The sequence below is a fragment of the Morchella sextelata genome (assembly GCF_020137385.1).
Source record: "Morchella sextelata strain SCLS chromosome Unknown scls_20, whole genome shotgun sequence".
Taxonomy (NCBI): domain Eukaryota; kingdom Fungi; phylum Ascomycota; class Pezizomycetes; order Pezizales; family Morchellaceae; genus Morchella; species Morchella sextelata.
The window spans coordinates 487,410-500,895 of NW_025408635.1; the positions used below are offsets into that span (position 1 = coordinate 487,410).

General features: G+C 46.1%; 2 protein-coding genes across 2 annotated transcripts; one reads left to right on the top strand and one right to left on the bottom strand.

Moving 5' to 3' along the window:
• Nucleotides 1-5,488: 5,488 nt before the first annotated feature.
• On the top strand, nucleotides 5,489-6,488 carry H6S33_006343 (uncharacterized protein; the record flags this gene model as incomplete). The annotated part of the gene is made up of 7 exons (XM_044838033.1): nucleotides 5,489-5,512; nucleotides 5,606-5,638; nucleotides 5,736-5,839; nucleotides 5,954-6,052; nucleotides 6,116-6,176; nucleotides 6,286-6,298; nucleotides 6,463-6,488. 7 exons carry the CDS (start codon nucleotides 5,489-5,491, stop codon nucleotides 6,486-6,488), a joined length of 360 nt encoding a protein of 119 aa, XP_044689870.1.
• A 1,291-nt stretch (nucleotides 6,489-7,779) lies between these two features.
• H6S33_006344 (uncharacterized protein) lies at nucleotides 7,780-12,767 on the bottom strand (the record flags this gene model as incomplete). Its single annotated transcript, XM_044838034.1, has 13 exons — nucleotides 7,780-8,340; nucleotides 8,411-8,731; nucleotides 8,799-8,969; nucleotides 9,022-9,062; nucleotides 9,124-9,348; nucleotides 9,496-9,667; nucleotides 9,728-10,026; nucleotides 10,090-10,217; nucleotides 10,278-10,426; nucleotides 10,518-10,911; nucleotides 10,975-11,230; nucleotides 11,291-12,508; nucleotides 12,749-12,767. The coding sequence occupies 13 exons, from the start codon at nucleotides 12,765-12,767 to the stop codon at nucleotides 7,780-7,782; spliced, it is 3,954 nt and encodes a 1,317-aa protein (XP_044689871.1).
• Nucleotides 12,768-13,486: the final 719 nt, after the last annotated feature.

Consider the following 13,486-nt stretch of genomic DNA (forward strand, 5'->3'; position numbering starts at 1 on the left):
GTACCGAAGATATTATGAGTAATTGCCCGTAGACTCTAGGGTACATAGGAGTATGAGTCTGTGTATGTACCGCGCCCGACGTACGGCAGTCGGTGGATTCAGGGCAGGGTCCAGGTAGGACAAACAGAAGGATGCTCGGGTCCCAAACGAGGGTCCAGAGTAGATTCACAGGATATTATCACCAGTCCTCTTTGATATCTCTACCATACTCGACTCCATTTCAGCACGGGACCCTTGACCGGGAGTTGCAGAGTAAAATGAAATGCAACCAAACCAATTCTGTCCCCATTTATCGAGACTGTGGGGTAGTTTGTCATCTAGGACCCTGGCCGGGGAGAGAATCAAATCAAGATGGGGGAGTAATATCCGTTTCGCATAATTTAAACTTATGCAGGTCGATAAATTGGTTTTCGGGGTGCTAAATTTGGGATCTAGTTTTTTTTTTCCCTAGCGGCGGCGGTGGTGGAGGTGGTGGTTTGTGGGGCTAGGGGATTATGGAGTATGGGACGGACCGAGCTTCTCTCGCTTGGGTCGCTTGACACTGGATCGCTTGTCTTGTCATTGTCACTGGGACCCAGGAGACACCACCGCATATGGCGTCGACGACGTCCCCCGCATCACTGCTCACTGACATCAAAGTGTTTCTCAAAATATCTATTTTTTTTTTTTCTTTCTCCACAGCTACGTAGGTAGTTTAATCTACATCAAACATATGCTGTGGAATGAAGTAATCAGCTCAAGGCAAGCAGGTTGGTTCAGTTCGGGCCTGTGCTACTCTGGGGGAATTTTCTTGGTTCTGGGCAGGAAGGGTTAGGGATGTGGTAGTTGTTGTTGTTATTGCTGTGGGTCGTGATGAAATTGCTGATGAAACCGCTGATGGGAAAGAGGGAAACTTGATGGACGTCATAATTGGTAAACGTGCATTGATGATATCTGTGAGTGAGAGGGAAATATCTCTCATGGGCCCCAAAGGCAGACTAGCTCAGCACTGGCCATGAGCTAACTACACCTAACTAACTGGGTTTAACTCTTCCTACTATTAGGAGCCCCATCCCTGTAGGTATCGTAGTAATACATGTAGTTAGACACTGGCCGAGAGAGAGAGAGAGGACTTGCTGTGTCCCACGAAACCATCTTTCATCTTTCTTCGGACGAACACACATTGAAAAAACCTGATTTTTGCAACCCATAATAGTGGGTCCCCCGGGGGAACGGCGACGGGGGTTAAGAAGCTCTATTCTGTCTGTCAACCAAAACGTATGTAGGTACTACAAGTGTAACCCTAATCAACCTGTAACCTGCTGGAAAAATGTAACCCCAGATCTACAGAAGCCAACAAAAATAGCTTTTTCTACATATGTGTCTGTCTTTTCCAGGTTTTATTTAGTTTTTTTCTCCCCTTTCCTTACTTGCTTGTGAGCCGTAAAATGATAATGCTGACCTAACCTTGACGGTGCTTCATACGTGAGTGATGGTAATTTCCACTCCAACCTGCATTTTGGAACTTTTGAGTTGTACAGATCCTTCCTATTCTCTCCACTCTATCCGTTTTCTTCTACTCTTGCTTGATTGCCTTGCCCTATCCCTCGTGGCATTCCGAAAAAAAAAAAAAAATTAATAACGAACTTGGAAAAAAAAGAAAATTGTGAAACAGGGCTTTGTGTAATGTCTGATCGCACACGACAGAGATATTGCCTCACTGATTTCGACGCAGCATGCGGATCTGGATCTGGGCCGCCGCCTTGTGCGCGGAAGGTTGGTGGGGGGGGGAGATGGGCTAGTTACCCAGCTGGCTAGTATGTACCTACAGTTGGCTGGCTGGGGTTAATTTGAAAATGGAAAAGATCTTACTTAGGAGGAAAAAGAAACAAAACAAAATGAGCTAGTGCTAGTGTTGGTGGTGCCAGTAGTGGTTGACGTTTGGGGTTCGGCGGTTTTTATTTGGTTTGGTTTAAATGGTCTGGCGGTTTATGGTCTGGATTGGGTTCGGCGGTTTAATTTGTGGTTTGTGGTTTTGTGTGATGATGATGCTGTGTGAGCTAGCTAGCTGCTAGCTGGAGGGTCTGGGAATTTAGAGTACGGAGAGCTAGGTGGTGAGTGGGTAGCTAGTAGGAGGAGGACATCTAGCTAGCTGTGACCCGATAATATCGCGATATCACTCGATGCCTCGTTTCAACGCCGAATCACCAACTATCATCCACTCTCAGATCTCTAGCTCCACTCTCTCTCCCCCATCCACTACTACACTACCCTTCCCGCACCCATCTCCAACCCCCATCGCATCCCCCACTCGCCATCTTCCATCGCATCGCCCCAAAATTGAAATTGAAACAAAACCCGCCAAACTCTCCACTCCCTCCCTCCCCGCCGGTCCGATCCCCATCGACACAGCACTGGCCAGACCCGAGACCCTCCCAGGCGGAAGTCCAATCCGGCCCGCCCTCCCGCACAGCGCAGATAAAGTTGCATACCCATACCCATACCGGTCATCGTAATTAAACACTCTCCAATTTTTTTCCCCCGTTCTGTTCTGTTCAGACCCAACGCAGGCAAGGAAAGAGGGGGGGGGGGGGTTCAAACACATATCGGGACCATCTCAGTGTCCTGCCATATCGGCCGATGCGCGCGTGAGGTACCCGTATGTCTCCCTCGCACATGGGGGGGGACATGGGGGGGGAAGGAGCCGTAGAAGGAGGATGCCGTACCGGGGCGGAAGCAAGCGAGATCGGATCTTCGCATTGTTAATCTCTTGAAATTTTTCCTTCTTCTCCTTATCTCTGCTCTACTCGAAACTCCTTGCTCGAAGATAATGTACCCAGAGTACCTAGTTAGCTAGGTACATACATGGACTGCAAAAGATAACATACCTACCCAGCTAGCTCTACCAAACAGGCCAGCTCAACCTCTCAACCCAGGGAGAAGAAAAAAGGACGAACATTCTCGACGATATCCGAGCGGGCAACGTCCGATCCAGAGGCATCTGCCCGATTCCGCCGTGTGCTCGCCGGCGTCAAACGGCCCTGTAACTGCCTGTTATCCTATCCACAACTCCACTCCCCCCGTGTCGCACAGGTTTTATTTTTTTTGAGGTCTTGACTTTCGCAAAAGCAGTGTCAGAGTGAAGTAAGTTTGCGGGTATCTAAACCAAAACTAGAGCTAGCTAGAGCACTACCCAGGTCGGCCCGGTCGGAGTGAGTAGGTGTGTTGCGTAGGGCAGATTGAATTAACTGTCACGTCTGTCCAACTACTAAAGATAGATATCTACAATATAGTAGTCCTCGGATTACTGAACCCCCACGCATCACGAACCACTGCCTGCCTTCGTGCGCACGTACAGCATCAGAAGCTAGCAGAGAGACGTATAGTACCTACATACGGCGAGCGCGGCTACTTCGAAATAGATATGGCTATAACATTGCGATCACAAATTTTCCAGATCTCACGTCAACCAGCTGCGCTGCTGCTTGAGTCGAGTCAATCAGTATAGTAGTGTACATATTTCAGATTGATTACCTACATACGCATGTACCTAGAGTACCTGCACACTCACTCACTCGCTCACACGCAATCACACGATCACACATGTCAATCACCCCAACTCACGGTTAGGACAGGTAGAATTGGGGGGGGGGCGGGTGGTAGTGAAGTTGATGATGCTGTCTGCACTGGGAGAATTAACGTGCATGCACACCTCTCTCCATCGAAGTCCTAGATCGCAGTTATTTATGGTTTTTGCCGGGGGGTGGTGGTTAATGAAAGCTTCGATCTCTTGGGGGTGGGAAACAGATCTCCGGGACTGATAAAATAAACTACATGAAACGCATTTTGCTATTGTTTCCCTCTTGTTTCCGATGCTATCTTATTTGTAACCGTACCCTACCCTTACCCACACGCCGGGTATGTATGTATGTATGTTTGACGGGAATCTAGAAGGATTGTTTCTTTTTTTGAGTGGAGAAGCTTACCCGCCCCGACGCAAGGGTTACGGGAGGGACGGTTTGGCACGTGGAAGGGCTGTTGATTATTGTAGCTTGTAGCTTGGTACATACGTGCGCGCGCGGGGGCGCAGCTGGGGAACAGGAGGATACATAGCTAGGAACATCGATGGCCCAAATTTTGACAATCAGTTAGATAAAGGATCTAGATATGCGTCTTAGAAAGCACGCACCTGATATCCGAGCTCCTGCTCGGCAATCATGGCAATAATTACTGATACCGGCGGTCCCATTTGGGGGGAGTTTTGCTGGCCCGGCCAGATATTCTCCTCTAGTTCATCCCATGGCCCATCAATTATTAATCTGCCTTCTGTTTTGACTCAGTTCCTCATGGAAAGAAAAAAAAAAGCAAACGCCAGCCCCGGCCCCAGCTGGTCAAGTGTCTATCAGTAAGCGTTTCAAATCAATCAATCGATCTCATCGTTATCTGCGGGTGAACAATTATGTCGGTCACCCTGCCTTTCACAGACTGTTTCGGGAGGTATTTTCCGTTTGTGAGGCTCATGTGCCAAAGAAGGACAGACACATGCATGGATTATCACTCGCTTTCGGCCGTGCTCGGATTTGTCTTGATATCCGCCCTGTCCCGCGCCCTCCCCCCGAAACAACCGCCGTACCGGTAAGTTAAACCGGGTTTTAGATGCGAGGCCCGCATGATGAATCTTTGGCCAGCTCCTCATCCGTGAGGTCAAAGGGAGGAGAGAGAAGGTCAAAGTGGTGCGTTCCGCCGTTATGCGGGCGTGCGTATGTCTGTCGTCTGTTGGACTCTCGCAGTTCAACTCAGCCAGCCAGCCAGCTCAGCCCAGCGGGTGGCAAACAACTTTAGAATTTGTGACGGCCTGAAACCAAATGTGATTTCCTTTACGATGTGGAGCAGGTATAGAATGGTTTATTTTACCCCAGACCCCCAGGTTTAGGAATCACGATAAAGGAAGAAAATAAAAATTTGTTTGAATATCCAGATGCTCGTGATGTTGCTGCTTATCCCACCACATCATCATGATGCTAGCCGTGAACCCCAGTACTATAATCAGTTTTAAAGGGTAAAAGCTAGAGGAAAGAAGATCAACAGCAGCTCTGTGCTGAACTGTCACTTTCATTCCCATCGATCGCTTAAGGAGATCACGCTGCGCTGGTTCGATCGGGTATATCCACCACCACCACCACACGCACTGCGGTACGGTAGAAACACCGGTGGCGTGCATATGTTGCGGTAAAATACCCGACCGACCTTTCAACTCCCACCCCGCCGCCTCCGATTATAATTCAATGATTGGGGCAAACTCACCTATCCCGATATTTGGAATACCCATGAGCGGGTAGAGGGTCTTGGTGGGCGTGGTGATTAGGGGGTGGGTGGGGACAAAAGACGGCCATGGAGGAAAAGACGAGTGAGTGGCTGTGACGTGAGTCAAGGGGTGGTAGGTACTGGTATGTACATACTGCAATGAGGGTCAATGTGCGGGCCGGTAAGTTCATCCGATGATTCGTTGATGTTGGCAATGTTCGAGATGAGAGTAAGTAAGTATGATATGTTTCTCGGCGCCCCATCCTCCCCTAGCAATACATTTTATGGTGATTTTCCCCGACTAATCTCCGGTTCGTCCTAGCACCAAGTACCTGCAGAATCACCGCGATCGGGAGTAAAGTATTAACACTGATTTCCCGGGGTGTGTGAGGTTGGGGGGTGGTGGGGGGGAGACACAAACTTTATCTGAATTGGGGGTTGATTTCCACAAGTTTGACATTGGCACACTGACCTCCTCGGATCTTATTTTATTCTCCGAGAAGAAGAAGGAGAAGCGTCAATGCGGAGTGCTTCTCGCACGCACGCACGTGCATACGTAACTCTGTCGCTAGGGTAGCCGCCCTTAAACCAAGCGGACCAGCAGAACTGAACTCAACTCAACTCAACACAACTGTTTCGCTTTGACAGCGGGCTGGGAAACGTGGTCTAGCTGGAAGCCATTGAGTTGCCCCGAGCGTAAAGTTTTCTTCTGGACGACGAGGTTTAAGCTTCTAGCTTCACCGTGCCAAGAGGCGACTGGTTGGCTGTGGTGGGTTTTGACCTGGCTGCTGGGAGATGTTTAGAATACTACTACTTCACTTACCGTCTTTAGTTTATCTTTGACTGGGTGTCACCTTTCTTTCTTCCAGGATGCAGCTCGTAATGATAAGGCAGTAAGACTGTTTATGGCCCTCAATACGTCCGGCCTGAATGTTTGACTGGCCATGAGGTCTAGGACAAAAGGTCGCGCTATTTACCCCTGATATGAGGAGCTGGAGGTAGAGAATCGTCAACTGTAAGCGGTGGACCTGTCTCAATTAGTAGCTGTCATGATGTAGCTAGTTAGACAAAGGGGGGTTTGTTTGCGACTGAAAACATGTTGAAGTTGAAGTGAATCGAACGGGGAGGGCAGAGAAAGTAGTAGGACAGAAGCTGATAATATCGCACGGTGCTGAACAGACATGGCCTTGAAGAATTGGTGGTAACGCCGATGATGCTCCCGGTGATGACGATGATGGCCTGTCCTTTCACCATAATACATGCCATACTACATGTAGTACATTAATCCCCTTCTGGCATCCGTCTGCGGCTAGGCTTGCCTACGATCCTCAGAGTTAGGTGAAAAATCACGACATATTCGAAATAAGATAAGAGACAATAGAGATATTGTATGATACTTTTAGTCGACTCGAAAAAGGAAATGGAATCCCCAAGACACGCACGAAATCCTCATATAATGATTGATATGGTAATCCGAACGATGTAACAATCTCAGCGCCTCACTCCGCCATCCCATCATAGTGTTCTAGCCATTCGGTTATTGCCCAAATCTAGCTCATCATGAAACTCAAAGCTATCAGCAAATGCCTCAAGGCCCAGCAGATATTCACAAACTATCACTCGGCCAAAATGGTGGTTGTCTCTTCAAAAAAATTTTTTTTAATTTTTTTTTTGTTTAATTCATTAATTGTGTCTCTTCAATATGCCAGTTCAAGACGTGACGCTAGGGATCACCACTGTTCTCATTACTGTACTCGTAGTTTCTAATCAAGAGGATAAGGCCTATTCTCTATTTATTCCTATCTCCGTCCTACAGAGGGTCGTAATTTCGGGTCGCAGAGGCGTTTCAGCGATCGAGTACCTGAAATCTGAACACTACTCTTAGGTCCAGCGCACTCCTATATTACTACCTAGAAAGATTTCCAGTTCAAAGTGGGGGGGGGGGGGACCTAGCCATAGGTACTGAGTATCACGGATTATATGTTATTATATTGATTATAGCTATACTTATTTATAAGCATGCTCAATCGTGGCGGGTAGTAACGCGTCCATATATGGCCAGTAAAAGCATGAGGGATAGCATCTGCATAAACTAGTTCCTCATGAATCATAAAATCTCAACGAAGGGACATCTTTGAACCGCTCTGTAGCCTTTTATTTTCACATCATATGCGCGTGTATGATCATAGAACTATCTGAGAGGTGTACATGATTTTATCAACCTCTTCAGCCCCATAGGCCTATTACAAATTCGGAAAAGTTATTGGTAATATACGTATGACGGCATAACATTCGTGGTTAAAACATTGACGGGAGTGAAAGTTAAAAGAAAGAAAAACATCGACATAATCCCATAACCGGTTTTAGGAAAAGTAATACCCACACAATTAAGAGATAGAAAAGGTCTTGATCAAAAGAATATCCAAAGACCCTAAACCCACGTCAAGTTTGTCGGTGGCTATTGATAAGGAATAGTTGACTAGTGTCTGTCCAGAACTAGATGGACATATTTTCTGGCAGTTCAGGTAACTTGCGGGACTTGTAAAACTCTGTATGTTCCGGTGGCTGCATGCTATTAAAGAGCGATGCAGTGGATGATGTAAAAAAGCTGTTATCGGCTGGCGTTTGTATCGGAACATCTGCGGGGTGAAAGATATCCGCAGTAGGAAATCTTGGGAATTCTTGAGTTTGCTTATAAGAGGTGTTTTGATTGATAGCTACTGCTGTATCAATACCGTATGGCACAAGTGCCTGTTGAATACTCTGGGATTCTGAGAGCCTTGGGTGTAATGGAGTTTCATCCAGGGCATTATTTTCAACACCAGCAGTATTGTCTTCACCGCCAGTATGTTCATGCGTATATTCCTTTGATACTGGCACCTGTTGAATTTCGCCAGAGGGCTGTGATTGTAATGAGATAGAGTCTGAGCCGGCGTTCTCAGCGCTGGCCGTAACCACATTCATATCCACTAGCTGCTCACGAACACCTGCATGATTTGGATGGATAAAGCGGGCGGTGGCCGCTATCCTAAATTTCCCTAGAGGGATTACAGAGTGCTATTGCAGGATACAATTGGTCAGCATGATGTAAGAAGGAAGAGTAGAGAACTTAAATGATTAAACATACCTCCCAGTATTTCTGAATTCCAGGGCCACTCATCACCATCACATCTCCATGATTTAAGCACAAGTCGAGCTTGACTCTAGCATCTTTTGGGACCCGGGCTGATGATTTCCGTTGAAGATCAGGTAAGTCCTCGTTCTCCTCATCTTCGTCTTCGTCATCTATATTTGAATTATCATGTTGCTGTAAGGCAGGAGGTTTAGTTGTCCAAAGATGGCTATCCTTGACATATTTTTTCTTCAATCGAAATCTCATACGAGCTGGCGCGCCTAGGGAGACAGAGGCGACAGTTTCCCCAAGGCCAGCCTCACCATCATCATGATACTAAATTGTTATACAGTGTGAGAGGATGTTATACTGTAAGGGTGAAAGATCCAAGGATGAAACTCACGTCCATCTTCTGGCCTTCGAAGTAACCAACACTAAGAATTTCATTGAATTCTGCATTGGCATGAACGAGCCTTGCGCGAGCGGTGATAAGACTTAGCGCTTGAGATACGACTGGCGGAGACTTGTCGAATGGGCTGCTGTCAACTTTTGCAATGAACTTATATGGTGCACCCTAGGGTATCATCAGTATTAAATAATCAACGGTGAATAGTATTAAGACCTACACAATTGAACGAAAATTGTTGAGTTAACAATGTTCCCCTGGCTAAATATTTAAGTGTCAGTATAGATGTCCGTTTTCTACGGGTGTAATTGACCCAACTTACATTTATGATTCTGCAAGGGAAAACGCTTAAATGGCATTTCAATGGACTGGTAATGTTGCAATAGCCAGTCAGCGTCCTTGGGGCGCGCATTCGTATTCTTGTTTGCTAGGATATGTGTCACGGTACCACAATCTCCAAACATATACTGCATCACTGTCATGCCATCTACGATGAACCGTTTGTACGCAACATCTTCATGACAAGTGTTTGTAGGTACGGCAGGCCCTGTAAAGATTAGGCGATGCGGATTCGCCAAACTAGCAGGGGTAAAAATTGTGCGTGGTGGATTAATGGTGTAGCCGCATGATAAACATCTCCAACCGGCCCATAGTTCCCTACAGTTCAGACGGCCGCATTTATGGCACCACATACCCTTCCAGTAGATACGTGAGACATCCTCTCCGTTATAGAAAATATCACGATTTTCATCGAGGGTTGGCGCTAACTCGCTAGGAGGCATTGAGCATTCTAGGGGCCATTGTGTTCGGCAGAATATAAAGTTGTGAGTGTACTCGAGCTCTGCAGGCGCATCCTTACCATCAAGCTATTTTAAATACGAATTAATGTTCGTAAATTTCTAGGATAAGGTAAATGGAGTGCTTACCTGCCAGAATTGGGAACATCCCTGATCGAGGCACATCCATCCCTCTTTGTAGATATGTGGGCTCTCAGTCTTACAAGTGCGGCAAGTACCCATCACCATTTCCTCAGGATGTTCACTTTCAACTGATGGCTCTCCAGCCCACCACCCATCCTCTGTTGTATCAAGTTTTTCGAAACGAAATTTCCATCTGGCTAATCCAGTGGCTGGATCCTTTTCAGCCCATCCAACAGTGACTTTGAACCAAGCCATGACACAGTATGTATGTGGAATTTTCGAAGGCGAAATTGCGCAGTTCTTGCCTAAATTTAAAAATTGACAAAATAAGTATCAATTGGAATTACGGGTATCAAAAAGTAACTAACCCATTATCAGGACCAATGGTGACTTGTCTGCGATGTTCCTAAGGAGGTATTTGATTGTCTTGTCATCTTTTGTCTGGCTTGCAAGAAGCCTGCGATGCCCATCCTCATCATTGCCAGACTTGCCACCGCTGTAGTTTTAGTGTTAACAACCGAGTACGATAGATAATAAAAGGGAAGAATCTACGAACGTATGGGTGATAACAACTTTGCCATCAACAAAGTCTCTTGGTGAAGGGAAACCATCAAGGAGGGATCCTAGAATAAGGCCATTATGTCCATAACAACCACCTTGATAACTGCGAAAGTATGTCAAGCTCTCGCAAAGTTCTTGGCGAGACTATAAAATATAATGCACTGATTAGCAGTGTATTCAAGGTCTAGTACGAGTTTGGATGAAAAAAAGATAAAAAGGAAAGGAACAATCTTACCTCGCACCAAATTTCCGGTCTTCTGATACCAGGAGGTTTATCTGCTTGGGGATCGTGTAGAATCATTGACATTTCCTGGCTGGAATACTCAACCTGGTGCCTATTCATCACCTCCCTTTTAACCCGGGTCCTTTTTACTTTTGGTGCTATTGGGTTCTGGGTTTCGTTCGAAAGTTGGGGGACGTGATTTGGTGGCTTCCATGCCTGCCTTACTCGTTTTCTCTGTGACGATGTTTCAGGTGTAGGTGATGAGAATGGGAAAAATTCGTCCTTCTGTTCGGTTTTAACAATCTTTGCTTGAACGAGTCCTTCATCCCGGGTACATTCTGTACCCCCTTTGCTACATCTATCACAAGGCGTTCTTCTGTCACAGAATTGTCGTACTTTCAAGCATCTAAGAATATGATGTTTAGAAAAAGTAATCATAAAAATATATACCAGGAGAAGAAAATCTCACTTGTGACAAATCTTGGGCATCATCCATACGCCGTTGACCACCGTAAAGACACCAGTCCCAAAGCGCTCGACATTGCTAATAACAGCAGTTGGTGCGACAACCTGTTCTCCACCATAGTTTTGAACACTTTTAGCACTAGAGTTCAATTTTCTTCTTTTTGGAGTTAATATTTCTGAGCCATGATCCAGGCATGTGGTCACTTTGACTGCTGTTTCGCCACCGGCATCGGGTTCGACATGGAGTCTGTTGGTGATGTCTGCTCTATTGTCAGCTTTTTCGTTCTGATATTCAACAAGTGGATTAAGGCCACTCTCACCTGCTAGTGGTCGGACCCTAGAAGAACTCGTAGTACTAGTTTCAACCCCATTATCGATAAGTCTATTGTTTGGAACAATAAAATCGGAGGCTGACTTCCGAAATCTATGGGAGCTCGAGGTACTCGGCTCTTTGCGAGGCCGTAGCCTCCCCGAAGTTATTGTAGCATTGGCCAGAATCCCGGTTTTCCTAGTAATCGTTGGGACAATAGGTTTAGGATCCCGTGGTTTATCAGCTCCTTCGGACAGAGCTCTCGACTGACGAATCAAGTCTTTATCGGAATTGGAGAGATAACCAGCCCGGAACGAAAACTGTTGAATACTGTACTCAGGGGGCAGAGACGTATGGCGTTTGGCTGGTTCTTTTGGTAGTCCTTCTTTTTGTACTTTTGATTCTAGGGTTTCCGCGTCTTCCATCTCGACCCAAGCCCACCAGGACGATCTCTTCTGCTTACGCTTTTTTCGTGGAGCAGGGGTTTCGAGTGATAAAGTGTGATCCGGCTGCTGGATATGGTCATGTGTCTCTACTTTCCTTTTCCTTGTATGGCTTTTGTTTGGAGGCGAATATATTGTTGTAGAGGGCTTGTGATCTTCATTTTGAATATGTTCACAATCCTGATCGATTGCAGCTGATGAAACCACCAGTTGTGTATTGGCACCACTACCGGTATTAGCACTGAGCCTACTTTTTTCCCTAGAGATTTCTGTGTCTCCGTTACAAGGGTTGGGTGACGTCTTTTTTGCACTGCTGGGTTTACTTGACGACCGAAGCTGCCTCGACCCGATGGTATTAAACGTACTGTCTTCGGTAGCAGCAATGGCTCTAGCAACTCGAAATGCTTCAACCGTATCTGCATCAGCACAAACATCAACCCCTCGGACTCGAGACTTCTGGTAGATTTTTTGTGGGGGGTCAATGTTTTCAGGAGGTAAGCTGTCTGCGTGAATGACATTTCCCATATTTTCAAGAACATCATTACTATCAGCAACTTCAGACTTGACTTTTGAAGGTAACGGTAGAGACTCTGAGTCCGAGTCTAAGTCAAGGTCTGATATTGAAGAGAGTGTACTCATCGATGAAACCGAATAGGTAGGTGAGGCTGGAACTTCATCTTCAAGAAAAGCGCTAGCAGGATTACCAAAAGCATCCTCTAAACATGGTTTCGCCCGAGGAGCAGCCGAAAGTGTTATACTATCTTGCATCTCATCCTCTGGGGGACCTAATTTGATGGAAATAAGTTAGCTAATTCATCGATGCTGGGTTTGGTGTTGCAGATCACTCAAACCCTCAGGTGAGAGACAATATAGAGCGGATCAAGAGGAAATTCTATCAGGACATCCAAGAATTGAAACAACAAGTGGATGAATCGCGGGTCTCGGTGTAATAATACATAAGAGGATAAATCTTTTTTGATAAAATCAATCATGTCTGGATTCGAAAGATGCTTCACCATACATACCTCTAACGGGCTCCGTCATGATGGGATTGACTCAGGTGAACGCAGCGATGTGTATGTTGAATTCAAATGAGTTTAGGGTACTCAGCCAGGATAGCTATATCTGTCAAGAAATAGATGGAAAAAAGAATTCGATGAAGAGTTACAATGAAAGAGGTGGACGTGACGAGAAAATGATGGAAAAGTGAGGGGGAGGAGGGGAGGAGTAATAGGAGGAGTGGGAAAAGGAAAGGCGAGCTAGGGAAAGAAGAGAATAACGAAGGCCGCGCGAGGGGCCTGGTCAAGGAAATCAGAAGGGTGAGAGTAAGAGCAGGGAAAGATTTAGGGTTTAGTCTTAGCTAGTACCGGGGTCAAGTCAATAGTAGCAGCAGCGCAGTGATATGATCAAAAACGGCCGTCGGACTGCGGATTTTTGGTACACCTCGAGCTCGAGCTCTAATCTAAGCTAACTGTTTACTTGCAGTGTATGTGTTTAGCGGAGGGCTCTAAGTGGGAAGGTTAAATGGCTGCGGGGACTGGTTTTTGGGGATTATAAAAATTGATGGACTCGTCCTTCAAGCTTCTTCGATCCGATATATTGACGAAATCTGTTTGTAGATTTATTAGTACTGTATATCAAATCTGTCATCTGGCTACGTAACACACCTACTGCTCTTAGACCTTATAACCCTGTCGCATATAACTCATTTTCGCCTCTCAAATTCTTTAGTTTAGGGGTATACTCGAATCGTACCCTTAGTT